At 46.6% G+C, this 22,616-nt stretch overlaps 1 protein-coding gene across 3 annotated transcripts in view; it reads right to left on the bottom strand.

Moving 5' to 3' along the window:
* The window catches only part of NLRP9 (NLR family pyrin domain containing 9), a 72,276-nt gene that overhangs the window by 15,032 nt on the left and 34,628 nt on the right, over positions 1-22,616 (bottom strand). For all 3 annotated transcript variants that reach the window (XM_089319711.1, XM_089319713.1, XM_089319712.1), the window contains 3 exons: positions 11,294-12,845; positions 9,878-10,039; positions 8,556-8,723 (listed from right to left, as the gene is read on the bottom strand). In XM_089319711.1, the coding sequence (XP_089175837.1) occupies positions 8,556-8,723; positions 9,878-10,039; positions 11,294-12,845 (1,882 nt within the window). The remainder of the gene's footprint in view (positions 1-8,555; positions 8,724-9,877; positions 10,040-11,293; positions 12,846-22,616) is intronic.

The raw sequence follows: 22,616 nt of genomic DNA, 5'->3' as shown, positions 1-22,616 counted from the left end.
TTCTCATCAGAAACCCTACAGGCTAGGAGAGAATATTCCAAGTATTAAGAGAAAAAAAAACCTGTCATCCCAGAATACTATACCCTGCAAAGCTCTCATTTATGAATGAAGGGGAAATAAAGACCTTCGGTGACAAACACAAATTAAAAGAATTTGTCACCATCCATCTAGCCCTGCACAAGATGCTTAAGGATGTGCTGCACACAGAAACACAGAAACATTGTCATCACTATGAAAGAAGGCAAAGGAAGAAAATCTCAAAGTTCAAAGGAAAAACAAAGTAAAAAATAGGAATATTTTTGGAAAAGTTGCAGGGCAAAATCATTACTTATCAATTGTCACCTTGAATGTTAATGGTCTCAACTCTCCAGATGAAATTCAGACTGGCTGAATGGATTAAAAAATAAAGCCCATGTATTTGCTGCCTACAAGAAACACATCTCACCAAAGATGCACCCAGACTGAAAATGAAAGTATGGAAAAAGATGTTCCATGCCAACAGAAACCAAGAAAAGAGCTGGTGTGGCCATCCTAATATCAGACAAAAATAGACTTTAACACAAAACCTGTTAAGAGAGACAAAGAGCAGCACTGTGTAATGATTGAGGGATGAATTCAACAGGAAGATGTGAGTACTATAAATGTATATGTGCAAATCATGGGGCACCTGGCTATTTAAAAGAAATGTTAAGGGATCTAAAGGGAGACACAGACTCAAATACAATAGTAATGGGAGACTTCAATACCCCACTTTCAGCAATGGACAGATCAGACAGAAAATCAGCAAGCAAACAGCAGAGTTCATTGACACTATACACCAAATGGACCTAACAGATAGCTACAGAACTTTACATCCTACAGTTGCAGAATACACATCCTTCTCACCAGTGCCTGGAACATTCTCTAGGATTGACCACATACTAGGCCATAAAACAAGTCTCAACAAATTAAAAAAAAAATCAAAATCACACCATGCATCTTCTTAGACCACAATGGAATGAAGCTGGAATCCAACCCAGGAATCCCTAGAGCATATGCAAACACATGGAGACTGAATAACGTGCTCCCAAATGGACAGGGGTCATAGAAGAAATCAAAAGAGAAATAAAAAACTTTCTGCAAATGAAGATGACAACATAATAGATCAAAGTTTATGGGACACAGTAAAAGCAGTGTTAAAAGGAAAGTCTATAGCAATTGATACCTGCATCAAGAAATTGGAAAGGCACTAAATAAATGAGCTATCAATGCATCTCAGGGATCAAGAAAAACAATAGCAAACCAAAACTAGGAGAAAAGTAGTGATTAAAATCGAAAACAAAATTGAATAAAAAAAAAGATCAGCAAAACAGCTGTTTTTTGAAAAAAAAAAAATTGACACCATTAGTCCAACTAACCAAAGTGATAGAGAATACCCAAATCAATAAAATTAGAGATGATGAAATAGAAACAGACACCACAGAAATAAAAATCATCAGAAATTGCTACGAAGAGCTGAAGGAGACAAAACTGGAAAACCTAGAAAAAAATGGACAGATTCCTGGACACATACAACCTACCTAAATTTTTTTTTTTTTTTTGACAGGCAGAGTGGACAGTGAGAGAGAGACAGAGAGAGAAAGGTCTTCCTTTGCCGCTGGTTCACCCTCCAATGGCCGCCGCTGCAGCCGGCGCACCGCGCTGATCCTGGCAGGAGCCAGGAGCCAGGTGCTTTTCCTGGTCTCCCATGGGGTGCAGGGCCCAAGCACCTGGGCCATCCTCCACTGCACTCCCTGGCCATAGCAGAGAGCTGGCCTGGAAGAGGGGCAACCGGGACAGAATCCGGCGCCCCAACCGGGACTAGAACCCGGTGTGCCGGCGCCGCAAGGCGGAGGACTAGCCTATTGAGCCACGGCGCCGGCTATAACCTACCTAAATTGAGCCATGAAGACATAGAAAACCTAAACAGATCCATAACAGACAAAAACTGAATAATAAAAGCCCTCCAAAGAAAAGCTCAGGACCAGATGGTTTCACTGAATTCTACCAGACATTTAAAGAACTATTCCAATTCTTATCAAGTTACTCAAAACAATTCAAAAGGAGAGAATCCTCCCAAATTCTATGAAGCCAGCATCACCTTAATTCCTAAACCTGAAAAAGATGCAACAGAAAGAATTACAGACCATTTTCCCTGATGAACATAGATGCAGAAGTCCAACAAAATTCTAACCAGTCGAATCCAACACCACATCAGAAGATCATCCACCCAGACCAAGTGGGATTTATCCCTGGTATGCAGGGATGGTTCAACATTTGCAAATCAATGTAGTGCATAACATTAACAAACTGCTGAACAAAAACCATATGATTATCTCAATAGATGCAGAGAAAGCATTTGATAAAATACAATACCCTTTCATGATGAAAACTCTAAGCAAACTGGGTATAGAAGGAACATTCCTCAATACAATCAAGGCAATTTAGGACAAACCCACGGCCCGCATCATATTGAATGGTGAAAAGTTGGAAGCATTCCCACTGAGCTCTGGTACCAAATAGATGCCCACTCTCACCATTGCTATTCAATATAGTTCTGGAAGTTCTAGCTAGAGCTATTAGGCAAGAAAAAGAAATTAAAGGGATACAAATTGGGAAGGAAGAACTCAAACTATCCCTCTTTGCAGATGACATGATTATTTAGGGGACCCAAAGAACTCTACTAAGAGACTATTGGACCTCATAGAAGATTTTGGCAAAGTAGCAGGATATAAAATCAATGCACAAAAATCAACAGCCTTTGTATACACAGACAATGCCATGGCTGAGGAAGAACTTCTAAGATCAATCCCATTCACAATAGCTACAAAAACAATCGAATACCTTGGAATAAACTTAACCAATGATGTCAAAGATCTCTACGATGAAAATTACAAAATATTAAATAGAAGATACAGAAAAATGGAAAAATCTTCCATGTTCATGGATTGAAAATATCAAAATGTCCTTTCTTCCAAAAGCTACTTACAGATTCAATGAGATACCAGTCAAAATACCAAAGATATTCTTGTAAGATCTAGAAAAATTGATGCTGAAATTCATATGGAGGCATAGGAGACCTCAAATAGCTAAAGCAATACTACACAACAAAAACAAAGCCAGAGGCATCACAATACCAGATTTCAAGACATACTACAAGGCAGTTATAATCAAAACGGCCTGGTACTGGTACAAAAAGAGGTAGATAGACCAATGGAACAACAGAAACACCAAAAATCAATTCAAACATCCAAACCCAAAACCAAATTATATTTGGCCAAAAAGCCAAAACCAATCCCTGGAGCAAGGTCAGTCTATTCAACAGACAGTGCAGGGAAAACTGGGTTTCCACATGCAGAAGCATCAAACAAGACCTCTACCTCACACCTTGCACAAAAATCCACTCAACATGGATTAAAGATCTGAATCTATGACCTGACACCATCAAATTATTAGAGAACATTGGGGAAACCCTGCAAGATATAGGCACAGGCAAAATCTTGGAAAAGACCACAGAAGCGCAGCCAATCAAAACCAAAATTAACAAATGGAATTACAAATTGAGAAGTTTCCGTACAGCAAAAGAAACTCAAAGTGAAGAGGCAACCGACAGAGAAATTATTTGTAATCCATGCAACTGATAAAGGATTAATAACCAAAATGTACAAAGAGCAAGAAATTCAACAACAAAACAACCCAGTTGAGATGGGCAAAGGACTTAGATATTTTTCAAAAGAGGAAATCCAAATGGCCAACAGGCACATGAAAAAATGTTCAGGATCACTAGCAATCAGGGAAAGGCAAATCAAAACCACAATGAGGTTTCACCTCACCCCGGTAAGAGTAGCTTTCATACAGAAATCAGCTCACAGATGCTGGAGAGGATGTGGGGAAAAAGGGACACTAACCCACTGCTGGTGGGAATGCAAACTGGTAAAGCCACTATGGAAGTCAGTCTGGAGATTCCTCAGCAATCTGAATCTAGTCCTACCACATGACCCAGCCATCCCACTCCTCAGAATTTACCCAAGGGAAATGACATCAGCAAATAAAAGTTATCTGTACCTTCATGTTTACTGCAGCTCAATTCACAATAGCTTAGACATGGAATAAACCTAAATGCTCATCAATGGAAGACTGTAAAGAAATTATGGGCTATGTACTCTATGGAATACTACACAGCAGTTAAAAGAAATCTGGTTATTTGCAACAAAATGGATGAATCCGGAAAACATCATACTTCGTGAAATAAGGCAGTCCCAAAGAGACAAATACCGTATGTTCTCCTTGATCTGTGTTAACTAGTGGAGCACCTAAAAGGAAATCCTTAGAAGTGAAACTGACACTTTGAGAAGGTATGACTTGAGCTGCTCTTGCATTGATTGTCAAGGAAGAGTTTTGTTTTTTCGTTTTTTTCTTCATACTATTTGTTGAACTCCACTTAACATAGAGTTAATCATATGTATATAAAAGCAACTGAATTGAAAATAGATCTCAGTAAAAAATAAGAGTGGGAATAAGAGGGAGGAGGAAGTTTGTAACTGTAAAGCTGTATAGCTTGGCATACATTTCTATGGACTTACTTCTAAGGGTCCAGTTTAAAAATTTGTCACGGGACCCCCAAATTCCATTAAACTTGGTTGTAAAATTCCATCTTAATTGTTAAAGTGATCATATTAAGTGTTAAAGTGAACATATAGATAGGATCAAGTACCTGGTACTAAGAGATAGAATTATAAAGGAGTGAATGTTCCAACATGGGAAGCAGTCCACACAGCAGACTCATAGAATGACAATCACTTTAAGTAACACTCTGACCTCAGAATCAGCCCTTAAGTCCCTGGTCTGGCTGAAAAGTCCATGAGAGCATCTCAGGCATGGAAAGCTTGGACACTGTGGCAAAAAATGGATGTTCTCCATGAAAATCTCTGTGGGTGAGATCCAGTGGAAAGAAGAAGTGGTCAAAGAAGGATGTACTTTTCTCTGAAGGGAGGAGAGAAGTTCCACTTTGCTTATGACCTTGCCTAAACACTGATGGAGATTGTGGATTCAAAGTCTTCCATAGCCTAGGCAGCTCATGTCAGGCGCCTTGGGTGGTCACTGACAGCATACATAAGACTGTTAACTGTTAAATTAACAGGAGTCACTGTGCACTAACTCTCTATGCAGTACCTCTGTCCTCAATGAGTTGTATTATGAGACTTAACTGTAAAAGTAGTTCTCAAACTGTTGTGTTTGTGTGTATGCGTGTGAATTGTTGAAATATTAGTGTGCAGTTGGTCTTCAGTGTACAAAGTTAATTGGAAATGAATCTTAATGGCGAATGGGACTGGGAATGGGAGAGGGAGGAGTTGTCTGAGTGTGGGTGGGAGGGTGGGTATGGTGGGAAGAATAACTATATTCTTACAGTTGTACTTATGAAATTTGTATCTCTTAAAACTTATTAAAAAAGAAAACATACTAAAAATAATTTGGATTTTAAAGTCATTTATAGGGAGTAGAGACCAGGACAGCAGCTGAGTAAGACGTGCCATAACCACCCCCCCCCCCCACACACAGAGACACCGATGAGCATCCATTCACGCACCAGCTCACCTCACCAGTCACAGATGCCAGGTCAGAGACCACACGGCCTCCTCTGGCAGCACAGTAAGGAAAGCTACACTGGGGAAGACAGGAAGGAAGGCATTGCCAGGTCACCCCTCCCCCAGCTCCAGGGAGCACAATGTGGACTAAGACAACTCCCACTTGGGGTGGGGGGACAGCAACTTGAATCCCACCTTCAGGCCCACAGCATCAAGACTGAGTTGGACTCAGGCTTCCAGCCCCAGGCTCCAAGTTGCAGACAGAGAATCTGGTGACACAGCCAGGCAGCATCTACTCCTCCTCTCCCAACTACTGGCAAAAACGGGAGCAAGACCCCGACATGCAGAGTAGGGCAGGGGGAGGGGCTCAGGCCCATGCCTTGGAGCTCGGCCACTCACCCACTGGAGACCCAGAACCTGATGGAGCCCAAGGCTTCTGACCGCAAGTTGGTTCTCAGAGCCTCTAGACTTGCCCATCACCCGGGGATCTGCGGTCCACTGGGACAAATTTTGGCATGAGTCACCGTCGATCTCAGGTGGTCCTGCTGTGCACCCCATGGGACTTCATGGGGCCTGGTGACTCTAGGACCCCAGTGTCACCAAGCCTGGTGCCAGTCTGGGTAGTGAGAAGCTGTCCTTATCACTCTCCCCCAAACTTGGGCAGACAGTCAGGAGCCACAGGGCTGTGTCTTGGGACTCAGCCCAACATGGGGCAGACCTCACTGGTTCCTGTCCCTAGGCAAATGCCTGTTGTCAGTCTCTGGACTTGCCCAGTACTAGGGGAAAACACGGAGCTGGTAGAATGGATGTGGAATGGCGTGTGTCACCACCATCCTCACATGGCAACTGTGTGCACCCCAAGAGTGCACGGGGCCTAGTGACCATGAGGGCCAGGCATGACCCACCTGGTGCCTGCCCAGGTAGCTGAGGGGCTGCTTCAATTACTCCTCCTGCAAGCTTTGGCAGACAGGAAGAAGTCACAGGGCCATTTTAGGACTCAGTGCCAGTAACCTCCACTGTCGAGCAGATCCCAGGCTAGCCTCCAGATCCGCTTCAGAACCAAGTGGACCTCTGTGTCGATCAGTCCAGCGTACTAGCTACCACCAGCAGTGGCTGGCCTCAGTGCCACCTCAGCAGGGCGAGCTACGCTGTTCCCAGTGGGCTGTGGGCTCCAGGTGTCATCCAGCATCGGAGCCCTGTACCAGGAGTCGGAAACTATCACAGGCCCAGGCTGTGTAGGCACCGTGCAGAACACTGTGTAGAACGCCCCTGGGTAGGCACCGGCTCAGTTTCTTCTGAGAAACACTCCAACTGGCAGATTGAAGTGAAATTCGAGCTTGAGGAGTGCTGTAGGACTAAATCCATCAAAACCAGAGGAGGACCAGGGCCAAGCCCACTACCAGGAGGCTTCAGTTGCCGAATTCTACTTAACATCTTACGAATGAACACAAATGCTTCTTAAACTATTTCAACATGATAGAAGAGGAAAGAATTCTTCCAAATTCTACGCAGTCAGCAGCACCCAGATACCAAAACTAGACAAAGTCCTAATCAAAAGCAAGCTGCTAACCAGTATCCTTGATGAACACGGATGCAGATGTTTGCAGGACAATGCAGCAAATGAAACCCAACAGTGCATGAGAGACATTCAACTATTCACCATCACGCTCACCTCAGCGGCACGCAGACCACCAGCATTCACCATGATCGAGTCACCCCAGTGATGAGGATGGCTCATAGCACACTCAACTCGGCCCTCAGAGCACTTCATGGGCTGGCACAGCTGTTGCCATCTTGGCACTGGTGACATTGGGGCTGGCTCACTCTGTTGTGGGGGCTTCCCTGTGCATTGTGGGATGTTCTTCAGATGCTGGGGCTCCACCTACTGGATTCCAGGAGAACCTTCACCAGGCATCTGTGACCATCAATGCATCTCCACGGGCCGGCACTGTGTCTTAGCAGGCGAAGCTGCCGCCAGCAGTGCTGGTATCCCCTATGAGCACTGGTTCAAGTCCCAGCTGGTCCACTTCCAATCCAGCTCCCTGTTAGTGCACCTGGGAAAGCAGCAGAAGATGGCCCAAGTCCCTGGGTCCTTGCACCCACATGGGAGACTCAGAAGAAGCTCCTGGCTCCTGACTTTGGATTGGCCCAGCTCTGGCCATTGTGTCCATTTGAGGAGTGAACCCAAATGGAAGCAGATCAAAGATCTGCCTCTCCCGTCTTTCAAATAAGTAAATCTTTCTATAAAAAAATCTCCAGATATCAGCATCCCCTTAGGGACACACCTGCCCGCTGTTGAGAGAACTGCTGAGCTACAGAAAAACCTGTCATTCTACCCAACAGCAAACTGAAATCCATCAAGAATGCAACGGTTTGCCCCAAAGCTGCAAAATTTCGAGCGACCAAGTATCCACGATTGAGTCCTACCCTTGTCACTTTCAACCTATACCCACCTCACCTGGGGTCTGGGGATTCCGAGACTGCCAAGATGCAAAACATACGAAGTGAAGGCAGGTAGAACGACTCCCAGGAGAGGAGAGAGGCACATTTTTTTTTTTGACAGGCAGAGTGGACAGTGAGAGAGAGAAACAGAGAGAAAGGTCTTCCTTTGCCATTGGTTCACCTCACAATGGCCGCCGCGGCCGGCGCACTGCGCTGATGTGATGGCAGGAGCCAGGTGCTTTTCCTGGTCTCCCATGGGGTGCAGGGCACAAGCACTTGGGCCATCCTCCACTGCACTCCCTGGCCACAGCAGAGAGCTGGCCTGGAAGAGGGGCAACCGGGACAGAATCCAGTGCCCCGACCGGGACTAGAACCCGGTGTGCGCCACAAGGTGGAGGATTAGCCTAGTGAGCCACAGGGCCGGCCTAGGGGGCACATTCTAACGGCAGTGTCCACGCCCAGACCAACCTGACGCTCAGCATGCGCGGCCCAGGCACTTTTATCACTTACATCAGCACTTCCAAGTTGCACTTGGGCTTCTTCAGCATCTCGCACAGGTACCTGACCCCAATGGAGGAGACATTCGTACGGTACAGATTCAGGTACTTCAGGTGAGGGTGAAGAAGCATTTTGGTACTGAAGTCTACGCCGTTTCCAAAGTTGGACATAAAATTAAACCTGTAAAACCCAACGGAGTGCAGTCAAGCAAGGAGGTCCGAACAAAGCCACACCCACTCTGTTCTTCCCTCCTCCTGCTTATGGGTTGTGGAATCCTGCTGACTCCTGGCCAATTATTGTCCATTGAGCTCTTCAGACACCAGACAGGATCCAGGTGCTTACAGCTGCTTGTTGGCGCATCTGCATACCCACAGGCAGCGTGAAGGGAGCGGGTCAGGCAGGTCTTGTATTACACCGAGATCCCTCGGGTTCAGGGTAAACCATGCCTGTACCTCTCCATGTTCTTCGATCTGGCACAGGGCCTCACTTACACCAGACACGCACATAGTTCAGTTAATACCGCACGAAAGGCACACGGGGAAAAACAAACCCAGAGCAAACCAGGTACAAGCTTCCAAGGGCCTCTCTCTGTAGAGTGACCAGGACTCGACTGATTCCTCCAGCACCAACTGCAACTCGTGGGAGAACTCAGAGGCTCAGAGGCCAAGCCCTTTGTTAAACCTGGGAGTAGTCACAGAGGTACCTCTGCCTGGTATGTGCCCACATTCCAAACTTGCCCACCCTAGTGCAGCTAGGGAGGCAGGAATTCTCCCCAAAGTCAAGTTCTTTTTTTTTTTTTTATTTTTTTTTGACAGGCAGAGTGGACAGTGAGAGAGAGAGACAGAGAGAAAGGTCTTCCTTTGCCGTTGGTTCACCCTCCAATGGCCGCCACGGCCGGCGCGCTGCGGCCGGCGCATCGCGCTGATCCGATGGCAGAAGCCAGGAGCCGGGTGCTTTTCCTGGTCTCCCATGGGGTGCAGGGCCCAAGCACCTGGGCCATCCTCCACTGCACTCCCTGGCCACAGCAGAGAGCTGGCCTGGAAGAGGGGCAACCGGGACAGAATCCGGCGCCCCGACCGGGACTAGAACCCGGTGTGCTGGCGCCGCTAGGCGGAGGATTAGCCTAGTGAGCCGCGGCGCCGGCCCAAAGTCAAGTTCTCTACCATTCAATGGCTGGCCTGGCAAGCATCCCTTCCTGGGGACAGCAGTCTCAGGCTTGCTATGTGAACTGTTTTTCTGCACAAATACACTGGCCAGCCATTATACACGTGATATCTGTAACCAAATAATACTACTACTGATAGGATCTGGGAGCAGGCCGAGATCAAACTTACGCCAAGGCTTGGATCTTGCATGTGGGATGGGCCAGAGCTTTCCAAAGAATTGTCAAGGAAGCATCATCAAGCTTACAGTTGTCCATATCTAACAACTCAAATTTCTTGCTGGTGCTGAACACGGAGCAAAGGTCCCTCCAGTAGGCGAGCTTCTTACTGTGACTTTGGGAAAAGAAAACCCGTGACTCCCCAGCGGCTGAGTTCCATGCGCGACATCCTCAGGACAGGCAGACAATGCCCCAGACCTCTCAGAGGTGACCAATGCCCACGTGCAGGGGGAGGAGTTCAGCCAGGTGAAGTCAGTGAGTGTGGCGTAGTGTTAAGGAAGATGGACCCCCAGGCAAGAGGAGCTGCACTGAAATCGTGGCTGAACTGCTTGTTGGCTATGTGGCCCTGAAGAAGCTGTTCCACCTCATTCATCCCCCTTAGTCAAAGTGGAAGTTCTCTCCTCCCTTCAGAGAAAGGTACCTCCTTCTTTGATGGCCCCTTCTTTCCACTGGGATCTCAGAGATCTTTCATTTAGTTTTTTTTTTTTTCCAGATTATCTTGGCTTTCCATGCCTGAAATACTCTCATGGGCTTTTCAGCCAGATCCGTATGCCTTAAGGGCTGATTCTGAGGCCAGAGTGCTATTTGGGACATCTGCCATTCTGTGAGTCTGCTGTGTATCTCACTTCCCATGTTGGATTGTTCTCTCACTTTTTTATTCTTTCAGTTAGTATTCACAAACACTGGTCTGGTTTATGTGACCCCTTTGACTCAGTCCTATTAGTATGATCAATTGTGAACAGAAATTGATCACTTGGACTAGTGAGATGGCATTGGTACGTGCCACCTTGATGGGATTGTATTGGAATCCCCTGGTATGCTTCTAACTCTACCATTTGGAGCAAGTCCGATTGAGCACGTCCCAAACTGTGCATCTCCTCCCTCTCTTATTCCCCTGGTACGTGAGACTTGTTTTCATGTGATCAAGGAGAGGTATCTGGCGATGCCTCCGTGAACGGGAAGCTGCACCCCAGCATTAGGACAGGTGCCGTACAGCTGAGAGCTGAAGTATCAGCTGGTAAGCTGAACCCAGCGTAGGCAGCAGGGACACAGGTACAATCCACAGTCACAGGTTTCCCAGGCACCCAGAGGCGAAGCAGAGGAGGGGAAGAAGCAGTCATAATAAAAGCTACGTGACTTTAAACCTGACATTGATCTCATCAAGTAAAAGCCTTTTCTTTATACTGATGGGGAAAGGCACCCAGAACCTGCTGCTCACAGCCACATAGCCATCAACGGGAAGCCCTGGGGAAGCCCGGACTACAGCATCCGTGCTCTTGAGCAGGAAAGTGAAGGACGGGCACGAACGCGAACCCCAAGTGGCAGAGGCCTGTGCGCGCGGGGGTGGGGGATTCGCGTGTGGACTCACTCTGGGATAGCGCCCAAGTCCCCTGGGAAGTCGTCGTCCACACACAGGTGCAGTTTCTTCACGTTCCGGCTGCTTTTCAGGCAGAAGGAAGACATCGCCAGATTTTCAAGGCTGTCGATGTAAATGAAGATTTCTTCAAAGAAATCCATCACTTGTGCGACGAATTCCCTCTCCTGGATCTCAAACAGAGCGGAGCTCAAGTTCTGGAAATTCACCACTTCACCAGGCTCGCCCTTGCTTAGGCGTTGAAGGCACTGGGATATTTTGGGCTTTATCTCTTCAGACAGCAGCATGCCGAACCATTTGCCCAGCATGCCGGTGATTCTGCCGCTGCAGATGCCAAAGAGGAATATCCCCATCCGGTACAAGCGGCTTTGGAGCTGCCCCATAGTTGCCGCGACCAGCTGCGCTATGCTTCCAATGGCTGGGTTCAGCTGGTCTCCGGGCTGTCCGAGGAAGTAGAACAAGGCAGCACAGAACTCTTGCAAGGGCGTATGGTTGAAGACGAAGCCGTCGCCTCGTGGCCGGAGAAATCTCACGTCCAGCCACATCACCACGTCAGATTCAGACACCCCGTGCCTCCTGAGATCCGCTTGGGAGAACACGTAGGTCTGAGTCCATATCCCCTCCGCGGCCAAGGTACACAAGCTTTTCATCTGCGCCCTGTTCTGCAGGGGGGGACAGTTCTCCCTCCCTACTCTGAACGCACCTGTTAAGAAGAACGCATGCAGAGAAGTGGTGTTCTCGAAGACAACGTGAAGTTGCTCCCCCCTCTCTTGCTGCCACTTCATACAAGTACAGAGCAGCCAGGATATCAGAGGGTTCTCACACAAGGCGAACAGTGAGGGGATGGCTCTCACAAAACTGAGGGCTCTCAAGGCGTCTTTCTTCTCACCGAAGAAGTAGGAGAAATACAGTTTCCTTTGCTGTTCCGAGAATCCTTTGAGTCTTAGGTATGTTGGATTTTCCAAGAAGGAACAGTATTTTCCGATACTCGTCTTGCCATATCCAAGCAGCAGAGAACATTCTGGAAGCATTGCTTTCTGCAGCAAGCTGCTCAGGATAACCTGTGTTGGCTTCCGTTGCCTCCAGTCACTGCACAAGTCAGTCTGCTGTTCCAAGTCGAATTTCAGCTCCTCAAAGCCGTCCATGATGAACAGGATCTTCACTGGCTGGGCAAAGACATCTTCGAGCACCTCCTCTGACGCGGGCCAGTCTCTGGAGACGAGCTCCGCTAGGCTCGTCTCTGCGACACCATTCAGCTCATAGACGCTGAAGAAGAACACAAAGGCGAACCTGTCCCTCCATAAGTTCCCGTTCGCCCACTCCAACATCAGCTTTCTCAGCAGCGTGGTCTTGCCACTGCCTTTGGGGCCACTCAGTACCACAGTGAGTGGTCCGACCTTGTACGCAACATACAATGATATGTACTCGTTAAACACCGTTTCTCTGTAGAAGTGCTCAGGGACTTGGAGACAGGTCTCTTCCTCCCAGATGAGATGAAATTTTGTCTTCATGTGGTTTCTGTATGGGCTTACTTTACCCAAGTTAACTAGAAGAAGGTAGAAACGCACTCACTGTTGTGTCCTCCTCAGAACAGCTCTTACACACGTCTTACAACTTCTGTGACGTGGCCCATCTGCATCTCTAGGTAAGTTTGGAGCAGAATCTGGTGAAACCCTGTCCCTGGGAGTACAGGCACAAACCTGCAAACCTAACTCAGAGCTAGAGACGAAGGCAAGGGTGAATAACCGGGCATTGCATTTCAAGTACAAGAGGTGGGGGATGGTACCTCCCCAGCAGAGAACCCATGAACACCACCATCTGCCGAGGCAGGGGGGACAGTGTCACTGTTGACCTCACAGTATCTTTTCTACAAGCCACAGAGTCAACTCCAGTCCCACCTCACACAAAAAGCATCGGACAGTCTATGGGACTCCAGGTTCAGACCAATTAAGAAATGGTAGGGTCAAGCAAGTGTTTATCCCGTATCTGACTGGAATCCTTGGGGTCTAGTTTATTACCAACACTCTGACTGTACTGAACTCTGGAGCTGTAGCCCTGAACTATCATCCCTTTGATTGATTGATTACATCTGCTGGTTTGCTCCCCAAATGGCTGTAATGACTGGGCTGGGGCCAAGCCAAAGCCAGGAGCTTCTTCTGGGTCTTCCATGTAGGTCCAGGAGCCCAAGGACTTGGGCCGTCCTCTTCTGCTTTCCCAGGAGCATTAGCAGGGAGCTGAATGGGCACCCACATAGGATGCCAGTGCTGCAGGTTGTGGCTTTGACTTGCTGCACCACAGTGCCAGTTCCCTTTACAGCTTTTTCTAAAAGGTCAGATTTGGCTATGCTGAGACTCACCAAGCTGCCCTAAGTGACTCCCCGGTGCCGACATCCCATATGGGCGCCGGTTCTAGTCCCAGCTGCTCCACTTCAAGCTCCGCTTGGGAAAGCAGTGGAAGGTGGCCCAAGTCCTTGGGCCCCTGCGCCCACGTGGGAGACCTGGAGGAAGCTCCTGGCTTTGGATCGGCACAGCTCCGGCCGTTGCGGCCATCTGGAGAGTGACCCAGCAGATGGAAGACACCTCTCTCTCTCTCTCTCTGCCTCTCCCTCTCTCTCTCTCTCTGCCTCTCCCTCTCTCTCTCTCTCTGCCTCTCCCCCTCTCTCTCTCTGCCTCTCCCCCTCTCTCTCTCTGCCTCTCCCCCTCTCTCTCTCTGCCTCTCCCCCTCTCTCTCTCTGCCTCTCCCCCTCTCTCTCTCTGCCTCTCCCCCTCTCTCTCTCTGCCTCTCCCCCTCTCTCTCTCTGCCTCTCCCCCTCTCTCTCTCTGCCTCTCCCCCCCCTCTGCCTCTCCCCCCCCTCTCTGCCTCTCCCCCCCCCTCTCTGCCTCTCCCCCCCTCTCTGCCTCTCCCCCCCTCTCTGCCTCTCCCCCCCTCTCTGCCTCTCCCCCCCCTGCCTCTCCTCTCTCTCTCTCTCTCTCTGCCTCTCCTCTCTCTCTCTGCCTCTCCTCTCTCTCTCTGCCTCTCCTCTCTCTCTCTGCCTCTCCTCTCTCTCTCTGCCTCTCCTCTCTCTCTCTGCCTCTCCTCTCTCTCTCTGCCTCTCCTCTCTCTCTCTGCCTCTCCTCTCTCTCTCTGCCTCTCCTCTCTCTCTCTGCCTCTCCTCTCTCTCTCTGCCTCTCCTCTCTCTCTCTGCCTCTCCTCTCTCTCTCTGCCTCTCCTCTCTCTCTCTGCCTCTCCTCTCTTCTCTCTGCCTCTCCTCTCTTCTCTCTGCCTCTCCTCTCTTCTCTCTGCCTCTCCTCTCTCTCTCTCTCTCTGCCTCTCCTCTCTCTCTCTCTCTCTGCCTCTCCTCTCTCTCTCTCTCTCTGCCTCTCCTCTCTCTCTCTCTCTCTGCCTCTCCTCTCTCTCTCTCTCTCTGCCTCTCCTCTCTCTCTCTCTCTCTGCCTCTCCTCTCTCTCTCTCTCTCTGCCTCTCCTCTCTCTCTCTCTCTCTGCCTCTCCTCTCTCTCTCTCTCTCTCTGCCTCTCCTCTCTCTCTCTCTCTCTCTGCCTCTCCTCTCTCTCTCTCTCTCTCTGCCTCTCCTCTCTCTCTCTCTCTCTCTGCCTCTCCTCTCTCTCTCTCTCTGCCTCTCCTCTCTCTCTCTCTCTGCCTCTCCTCTCTCTCTCTGCCTCTCCTCTCTCTCTCTCTCTCTGCCTCTCCTCTCTCTCTCTCTCTCTGCCTCTCCTCTCTCTCTCTCTCTCTGCCTCTCCTCTCTCTCTCTCTCTCTGCCTCTCCTCTCTCTCTCTCTCTCTGCCTCTCCTCTCTCTCTCTCTCTCTGCCTCTCCTCTCTCTCTCTCTCTCTGCCTCTCCTCTCTCTCTCTCTCTCTGCCTCTCCTCTCTCTCTCTGCCTCTCCTCTCTCTCTCTCTCTGCCTCTCCTCTCTCTCTCTCTCTGCCTCTCCTCTCTCTCTCTCTCTGCCTCTCCTCTCTCTCTCTCTCTCTGCCTCTCCTCTCTCTCTCTCTCTCTCTGCCTCTCCTCTCTCTCTCTCTCTCTCTGCCTCTCCTCTCTCTCTCTCTCTCTCTGCCTCTCCTCTCTCTCTCTCTCTCTCTGCCTCTCCTCTCTCTCTCTGCCTCTCCTCTCTCTCTCTCTCTCTGCCTCTCCTCTCTCTCTCTCTCTCTGCCTCTCCTCTCTCTCTCTCTCTCTCTGCCTCTCCTCTCTCTCTCTCTCTCTCTGCCTCTCCTCTCTCTCTCTCTGCCTCTCCTCTCTCTCTCTCTCTGCCTCTCCTCTCTCTCTCTCTCTGCCTCTCCTCTCTCTCTCTCTCTGCCTCTCCTCTCTCTCTCTCTCTGCCTCTCCTCTCTCTCTCTCTCTCTGCCTCTCCTCTCTCTCTCTCTCTGCCTCTCCTCTCTCTCTCTCTCTGCCTCTCCTCTCTCTCTCTCTCTGCCTCTCCTCTCTGTAACTCTTTCAAATAAATAAACCTTAAAGAAAAAAAGGGAAATCCAAGAACAAATGCTCCCAGGGAGCCCGAGTTTCTGGGTCCCCTCGTCGAGCCGAGGTTCATGTGCCCCGACATCCCTGCTCAACAGTGTGGGAGAACCGAGATGTGAGCACTGCTGTTCAAACATCGTTACCCCACTGAATTAAAAATAAAATCGTTACTTCAACGCTGGAGACAAAATCCTGTCCTACCCCTCCTTCTCAGGCAGCTTTGCTTTCCTTGCAGGATGGGACAGGAATGACGAAGTCACTCCTGTCTGATTCTTCCATAGTACTCTCTCCACAGTGACTCAGGAAGCAGAACTGCAGTTTTATGTTCTGTGCAGTAACAGCTGTGTCAGGCCAAAAATCAGGTTCTTAGAAAGCGACTGTGCCAGTTGCTTCTAAGATTGTCTGTCTCCTTCCTCTTAAAGCATTTCTTTTATTCAACTGATAGTAAACCAACTATCAGTAAAACACACATCTCATGCAAAATGCATGCATTCAGTAAAGAGAAACTGGGAAGGGAGAAGACCTAAAGCCTTTGAATTTTAAGATTTCATACAAGACTCAAACCCACAGAAGGGAACAAATGGGATTAGACCCCAAAGAGGCCTGACAAGGACACACCTGAGCCAAGTGCAGTGTCTGGGGGCCTTGCTCTCCCCGTGTTAAACGGTGAATGCAGCAGCGGGACCATACCCATCTGCTCCCCGCTCCTTCCCTCCAGTCTAGCAAGTGGGGGTCCTTCAGGGAGCTGCACTGGCATTCTGACGTCATCAGGCCACTACTGTAAAAATGGTTTCAAACTTAGGACATACAGAGGAAACAGTCATTCCAAAATTCTACCTCATATGAACTTTCATGATCGGTTGGGATCTTCATCATTAAGTCTCCCTCCCGTCTTCTCTCTACGGTGAAATTACACTGTCTGTGCTGTTTTGCAGCATGGTTTGATTGAACAGTCCATTACAGGTGCCTCTCTAAGTTCATGCTTACCTGTTGAGTGCACCTGCCATTATTTTATTAATGTTCTTCATTTCTCTATAATAAACCTGCTGACAACATTTGAGACATTCACAAATTTTAGTTTTTGGATTGAAGGCAGGAAAAACGGAGCCTCATTCCTCTGCCAGGTTGCAGCTCAACCGGCATTGCTGTGACAAGGAGAGTAGTTTTTCCTCCTCCATTCACCAACAGTTGATGAGGTCACCTTCCGAACACTGGCTGGTCTGGCACTGCACGCCTTCCACCTGCTGCCCTCACCCAAAGCCAGACCAATGGGACCGCCTTGTCTGGGGCCGTCAGCCTCTCAGACTAAAGCGAGAGGTGTCTGCAGGACCCTGTGGAAGCTGCTTTTCTTCCCGGAGGACCAACGGCCTGGAAATGCGGACTGGCCCCCAGACGGTCCTGGGGAAGGCGGTCCTCAGTGTGACCCAAGAGCTAATTACAGGCAGTGAGGGTGAAGATGGCTCCAGCTTTCCAGCCCAGGCGGAAAACAGAGTCCTGAATTCACGGAGAGACTCTGGTTGACTTTATTTTTGGTCAGAGTTTGAACTCGAGTTTGATTTCACTAGATGTTGGTGGTGACATTTCAGTGTGGTGGTAGCAGCACATATTTGGGTACAAAGACGTGTCCAGTTTACACAACTCTGTCCTGTACTTGTCTTTAGCTACCAATCCCCTAACATGGTACTCAATGTGAATTTCAATGTTTTAAAGAAAAAAGTAATGCCTTAGAGACGAACTATAGCAATTAAGGTATTTATGTCTCAAGAGATCAGCTCAGTTCAGACATTCACTTTTTTTAAAATCATCTCCTAACACTGGCTTTTCTGGTAATGGGGATTCCCCACAGCTACAGGAAGCCAGCTCACAACACTCCAAATGGAAGAAAAGATCCACAACCGTGCATTTGGCACACGAAACAATTTCAGTTGGAAACATCACGCACAGGAAGAGAAGGGGACAAGAAGCAGGCAGAAATGAAATGGGAGTTGAACAAACTTAGAAAAGCAGAAGACAAACAAAATATTCACATCAGCAATGAAATGCCTAAATTACTAGAAGCCTAAAAGGGGGTAGACTTGGAGGAAAACAATTCAGAAACTTAAAGAAAAGCAGGTGTGACCTTATCAGCAAAGATGCACGCAGACTGAAAGTGAAAGGATGGAAAAAGATACTCTAAGCTAACAGAAATCAAAAAAGAGCTGGTGTGGCCATCCTGATATCAGACAAAATAGACTTTAACATACAAACTACTAAAAGAGACAGAGAAGGGCACTATATAATGATTAAAGGATCTATCCAACAGGAAGACATTACTATTATAAATGTATACACACCTAATTACAGGGCGCCTGGCTATCTGAAAGAACTACTAAAGGATTTAAAGGGAGATATAGACTCAAATACAATAGTAACAGAGGACTTCAACACCCCACTCTCACCAATGGACAGATCAATCAGACAGAAATTCAACAAAGAAACTACAGAGCTAATTGACGCTATAGACCAAATAGACCTAATAGATATCTTCAGAACCTTCCACCCCACAGCCACAGAGTTCACGTATTTCTCCCCAGTACATGGAACATTCTCTAGGATTGATCATATGCTAGGCCATAAAGGGAGCCTCAACAAATTCAAAAAAATTGAAACTATACCATGCAGCTTCTCAGACCATAGAGCAGTGAAACTCAAAATCAACAACCCAAGAATCTCTACACCATATGCAAATATATGGAGAATGGACAACATGATCCTAAACGAACAGTGGGTCATCGAAGAAATTAAAAGAGAAATCAAAAGCTTTCTAGAAACAAATGAAAATGATAACACAACCTATCAAAACCTGTGGAAAACAGCAAAAGCAGTGCTAAGAGGAAAGTTTATAGCAATTAGTGCCTACATCAAGAAGCTGGAAAGGAACCAAACAAATGAACTCTCCATGCACCTCAAGGATTTAGAAAAACAGCAGCAAATCAAGCCCAAATCCAGAAGGAGGAAAGAGATACTAAAGATCAGGGAAGAAATAGAATTGAAACAAACAAAAAAAAATACAAAAGATCAACAAAACCAGGAGCTGGTTCTTTGAAAAAATAAACAAAATCGACACACCATTGGCCCAACTAACCAAAAAAAGGAGAGAGAAGACCCAAATCTGTAAAATCAAAGATAGTAATGGAAATGTAACAGACACAACAGAAATAAAAATAATCATCAGAAACTACTACAAAGAGATGTATGCTAACAAATTGGGGAACCCGGAAGAAATGGATAGATTCCTGGACACATACAACCTTCCTAAACTGAGCCGGGAAGATATAGAAAATCTAAACAGACCCATAACCATGGAAGAAATTGAATCAGTAATAAATGCACTACTGAAAAAGAGCCCAGGGCCGGATGGCTTCACCGCCGAATTTTACCAGACATTTAGAGAACAACTAACCCCCATTCTTCTCAAGTTATTCAAAACAATTGGAAGGGAGGGAATCCTCCCAAATTCTTTCTACGAAGCCAATATCACCTTAATTCCTAAGCCCAGAAAAGACACAACAGAGAAAGAAAACTACAGACCTATCTCCCTGATGAACATAGATGCAAAAATACTCAACAAAATTCTGGCAAACCAAATCCAACTGCACATCAGAAAGATCATTTCACCCAGACCAAGTGGGATTTATCCCTGGTATGCAGGGATGGTTCAATATTCGAAAGTCAATCAATGTGATACATCACATTAACAAATTGAGAAACAAAAATCATATGGTTATCTCAATAGATGCAGAGAAAGCATTTGACAAAATACAACACCCTTTCATGATGAAAACCCTAAGCAAATTGGGGTTAGAAGGAACATTCCTCAACACAATTAAGGCAGTCTATGATAAACCAAAGGCCAGCATCATATTGAATGGGGAAAAGTTGGAGGCATTTCCATTGAAAACTGGCACCAGACAGGGATGCCCACTCTCACCATTGCTATTCAATATAGTCCTAGAAGTGTTAGCCAGAGCCATCAGGCAAGAAAAAGAAATTAAAGGGATACAAATGGGAAAGGAGGAAGTCAAACTATCCCTGTTTGCAGATGACATGATACTATATATAGAGGACCCAATAAACTCCTATAAGAGGCTACTGAAACTCATAGAAGAGTTTGGTAAAGTAGCAGGATACAAAGTCAACGCTCAGAAATCAACAGCCTTTGTATACACAGACAATGCCAGGACTGAGGAAGAACTTCTAAGATCAATTCCATTCACAATAGCCACAAAAACAATAAAGTACCTTGGAATAAATTTAACCAAGGAGGTCAAAGACCTCTATGATGAAAATTACAAGACACTAAAGAAAGAAATAGAAGACGACACAAAAAAAATGGAAAAACCTGCCATGCTCATGGATTGGAAGAATCAATATTATCAAAATGTCCATTCTCCCAAAAGCGATTTACAAGTTTAATGCAATACCAATCAAAATACCAAAGTCATTCTTCAAAGACCTAGAAAAAATGATGCTGAAATTCATATTGAGAAACAGGAGACCGAGAATAGCTAAAGCAGTCCTTTACAATAAAAACAAGGCCGGAGGCATCACAATTCCAGACTTCAAGACATACTACAGGGCAGTTACAATCAAAGCAGCCTGGTACTGATACAAAAACAGGTGGATAGACCAATGGAACAGAATAGAAACACCGGAGATCAATCCAAACATCTATAACCAACTCATATTCGACAAAGGACCTAAAACCAACCCCTGGAACAAGGACAGCCTCTTCAACAAATGGTGCTGGGAAAACTGGATGTCCACATGTCACAGTATGAAGCAAGACCCCTACCTTACACCTTATACAAAAATCCACTCAACATGGATCAAAGAACTAGAGATGCACCACGACACCATGAAACTAATTGAGAGCATAAGGGAAACCCTTCAAGATATCGGAACAGGCGAAGAATTCCTGGAGAAGACCCCAGAGGCACGAGTAATCAAAGATAAAATAAACAAATGGGACTACCTCAAATTGAAGTTTCTTTACAGCAAAGGAAACAGGAAAGTGAAGAGGCAACCAACAGAATGGGAGACGTTATTCACAAACTACACAACAGATAAAGGATTAACAACTAGAATCTATACAATGATCAAAAAACACCACAGAATCAAAACAAACAACCCAATAAAAAAATGGGCCAAGGACCTTAACAGGCATTTTTCAAAAGAGGAAATCCAAATGTTCAACAGGCACATGAAAAAATGCTCAGGATCCCTAGCCATCAGGGAAATGCAGATCAAAACCACAATGAGATACCACCTCACTCCAGTTAGATTGGCTTACATACAGAAATCAACCAACAGATGCTGGCAAGGATGCAGGGAAAAAGGGACACTAATCCACTGTTGGTGGGAATGCAAACTGGTAAAGCCACTATGGAAGTCAGTTTGTAGAGTCCTCAGAAACCTGAATGTAGCACTACCACAGGACCCAGCCATCCCACTCCTTGGAATTTACCCAAATGGAATTAAAAGGGAGAAAAAAAAGAGCCATTTGCACCTCAATATTTGTTGCAGCTCAATTCACAATAGCTAAGACATGGAATCAACCTAAATGTCCATCAACGGATGACTGGATAAAGAAACTATGGGATATGTACTCTACAGAACACTATACAGTAGTAAAAAACAATGAAATCCAGGCATTTACAACAAAATGGAGGAAGCTGGAAAGCATCATGCTGAGTGAAATAAGCCAGTCCAAAAGGGATAAATATCACATGTTCTCCCTGATCGATGGCAATTAAACGAGCACCTAAAATGATACCCATTGAAGTGAAATGGACACTATGAGAGACAATGACATGATCAGCCCTTGTCTAGACTGTTGAGGAACAACTTACTATTTTATTCCTTTTAGTATTTTTGTTGTTGTTGCTCTGTTTGTTCTACATAAGACCACCAGTTGAACTCTGTAATCAATGCACAATCATTCTTAGGCATTTAAAATTAACAGAAAAGTGATCTCTGTTAAACATAGGAGTGGGAGTAAGAGAGGGAGGAGATATATAGGTTGGCATATGCTCACTTGGACTTACCTCCAATGGTGGAGCTAGAAATGTGCCAGGGGATTTCAACTCAATCTTACCAAGGAGGCAGGTACCAATGCCAACACACTTGGTAAAGTGATAAGTATAAATACACAACTGATCAAAAATATAGGGTAAGTGTTGATGAGATTTCACAAATAAGATCAGTGTAAGCAACTAATGAAGGATAGAATTAAAAGGGAGAGAATGATCCTGTGGGGGAAACAGGACACACAGCAGACTCAGAATGGCAGCACTCCTGCCTCAGAATCAACCCTTGGGACATTCATGGACCTTTTAGCCAGATCCGAGAGTCTCACAGGCATGGAAAGCCATAACACAGTGGCAAAAAACAACCTAAATGAAAGATCCTGGTGAACAAGACCCCAGAAGAAGGAACAGGCCTTCAAGGAGAGAGGCCCCTTTCTCTGAAGGGAGGAAGGAACCTCCACTGTGATATGGCCTTGACTAAACAAGTTCAGAGTCGGTGAACTCAAGGGGCTTCCATAGCTTAGACAGCTCATAGTAAGAGTCTCGGGTGATTGCTGACGTCATAAATAAGAGTGCCAATTGTTAAATCAACAACGGGAGTCACTGGGTACAGGCTTCCCATGTAGGATCTCTGTCCTTAATGTGTTCTACTATGAAACTTAAAAACAACACTACTAGTCGAACAATACCCTATACCTTGTGCGGTTGTGTGAGTACAGCCTGTTGAAATCCCTGCTTAGTATATACTAAGTTGATCTTCAGTATATGAAGGTAATTGAAAATGAAACTCGATGAAGGG

This window comes from Oryctolagus cuniculus, chromosome 18 (assembly GCF_051225735.1).
Source record: "Oryctolagus cuniculus isolate XC-2025 breed Fujian yellow rabbit chromosome 18, ASM5122573v1, whole genome shotgun sequence".
Classification (NCBI taxonomy): domain Eukaryota; kingdom Metazoa; phylum Chordata; class Mammalia; order Lagomorpha; family Leporidae; genus Oryctolagus; species Oryctolagus cuniculus.
This window is presented reverse-complemented; position numbering and strand designations above follow the sequence as displayed.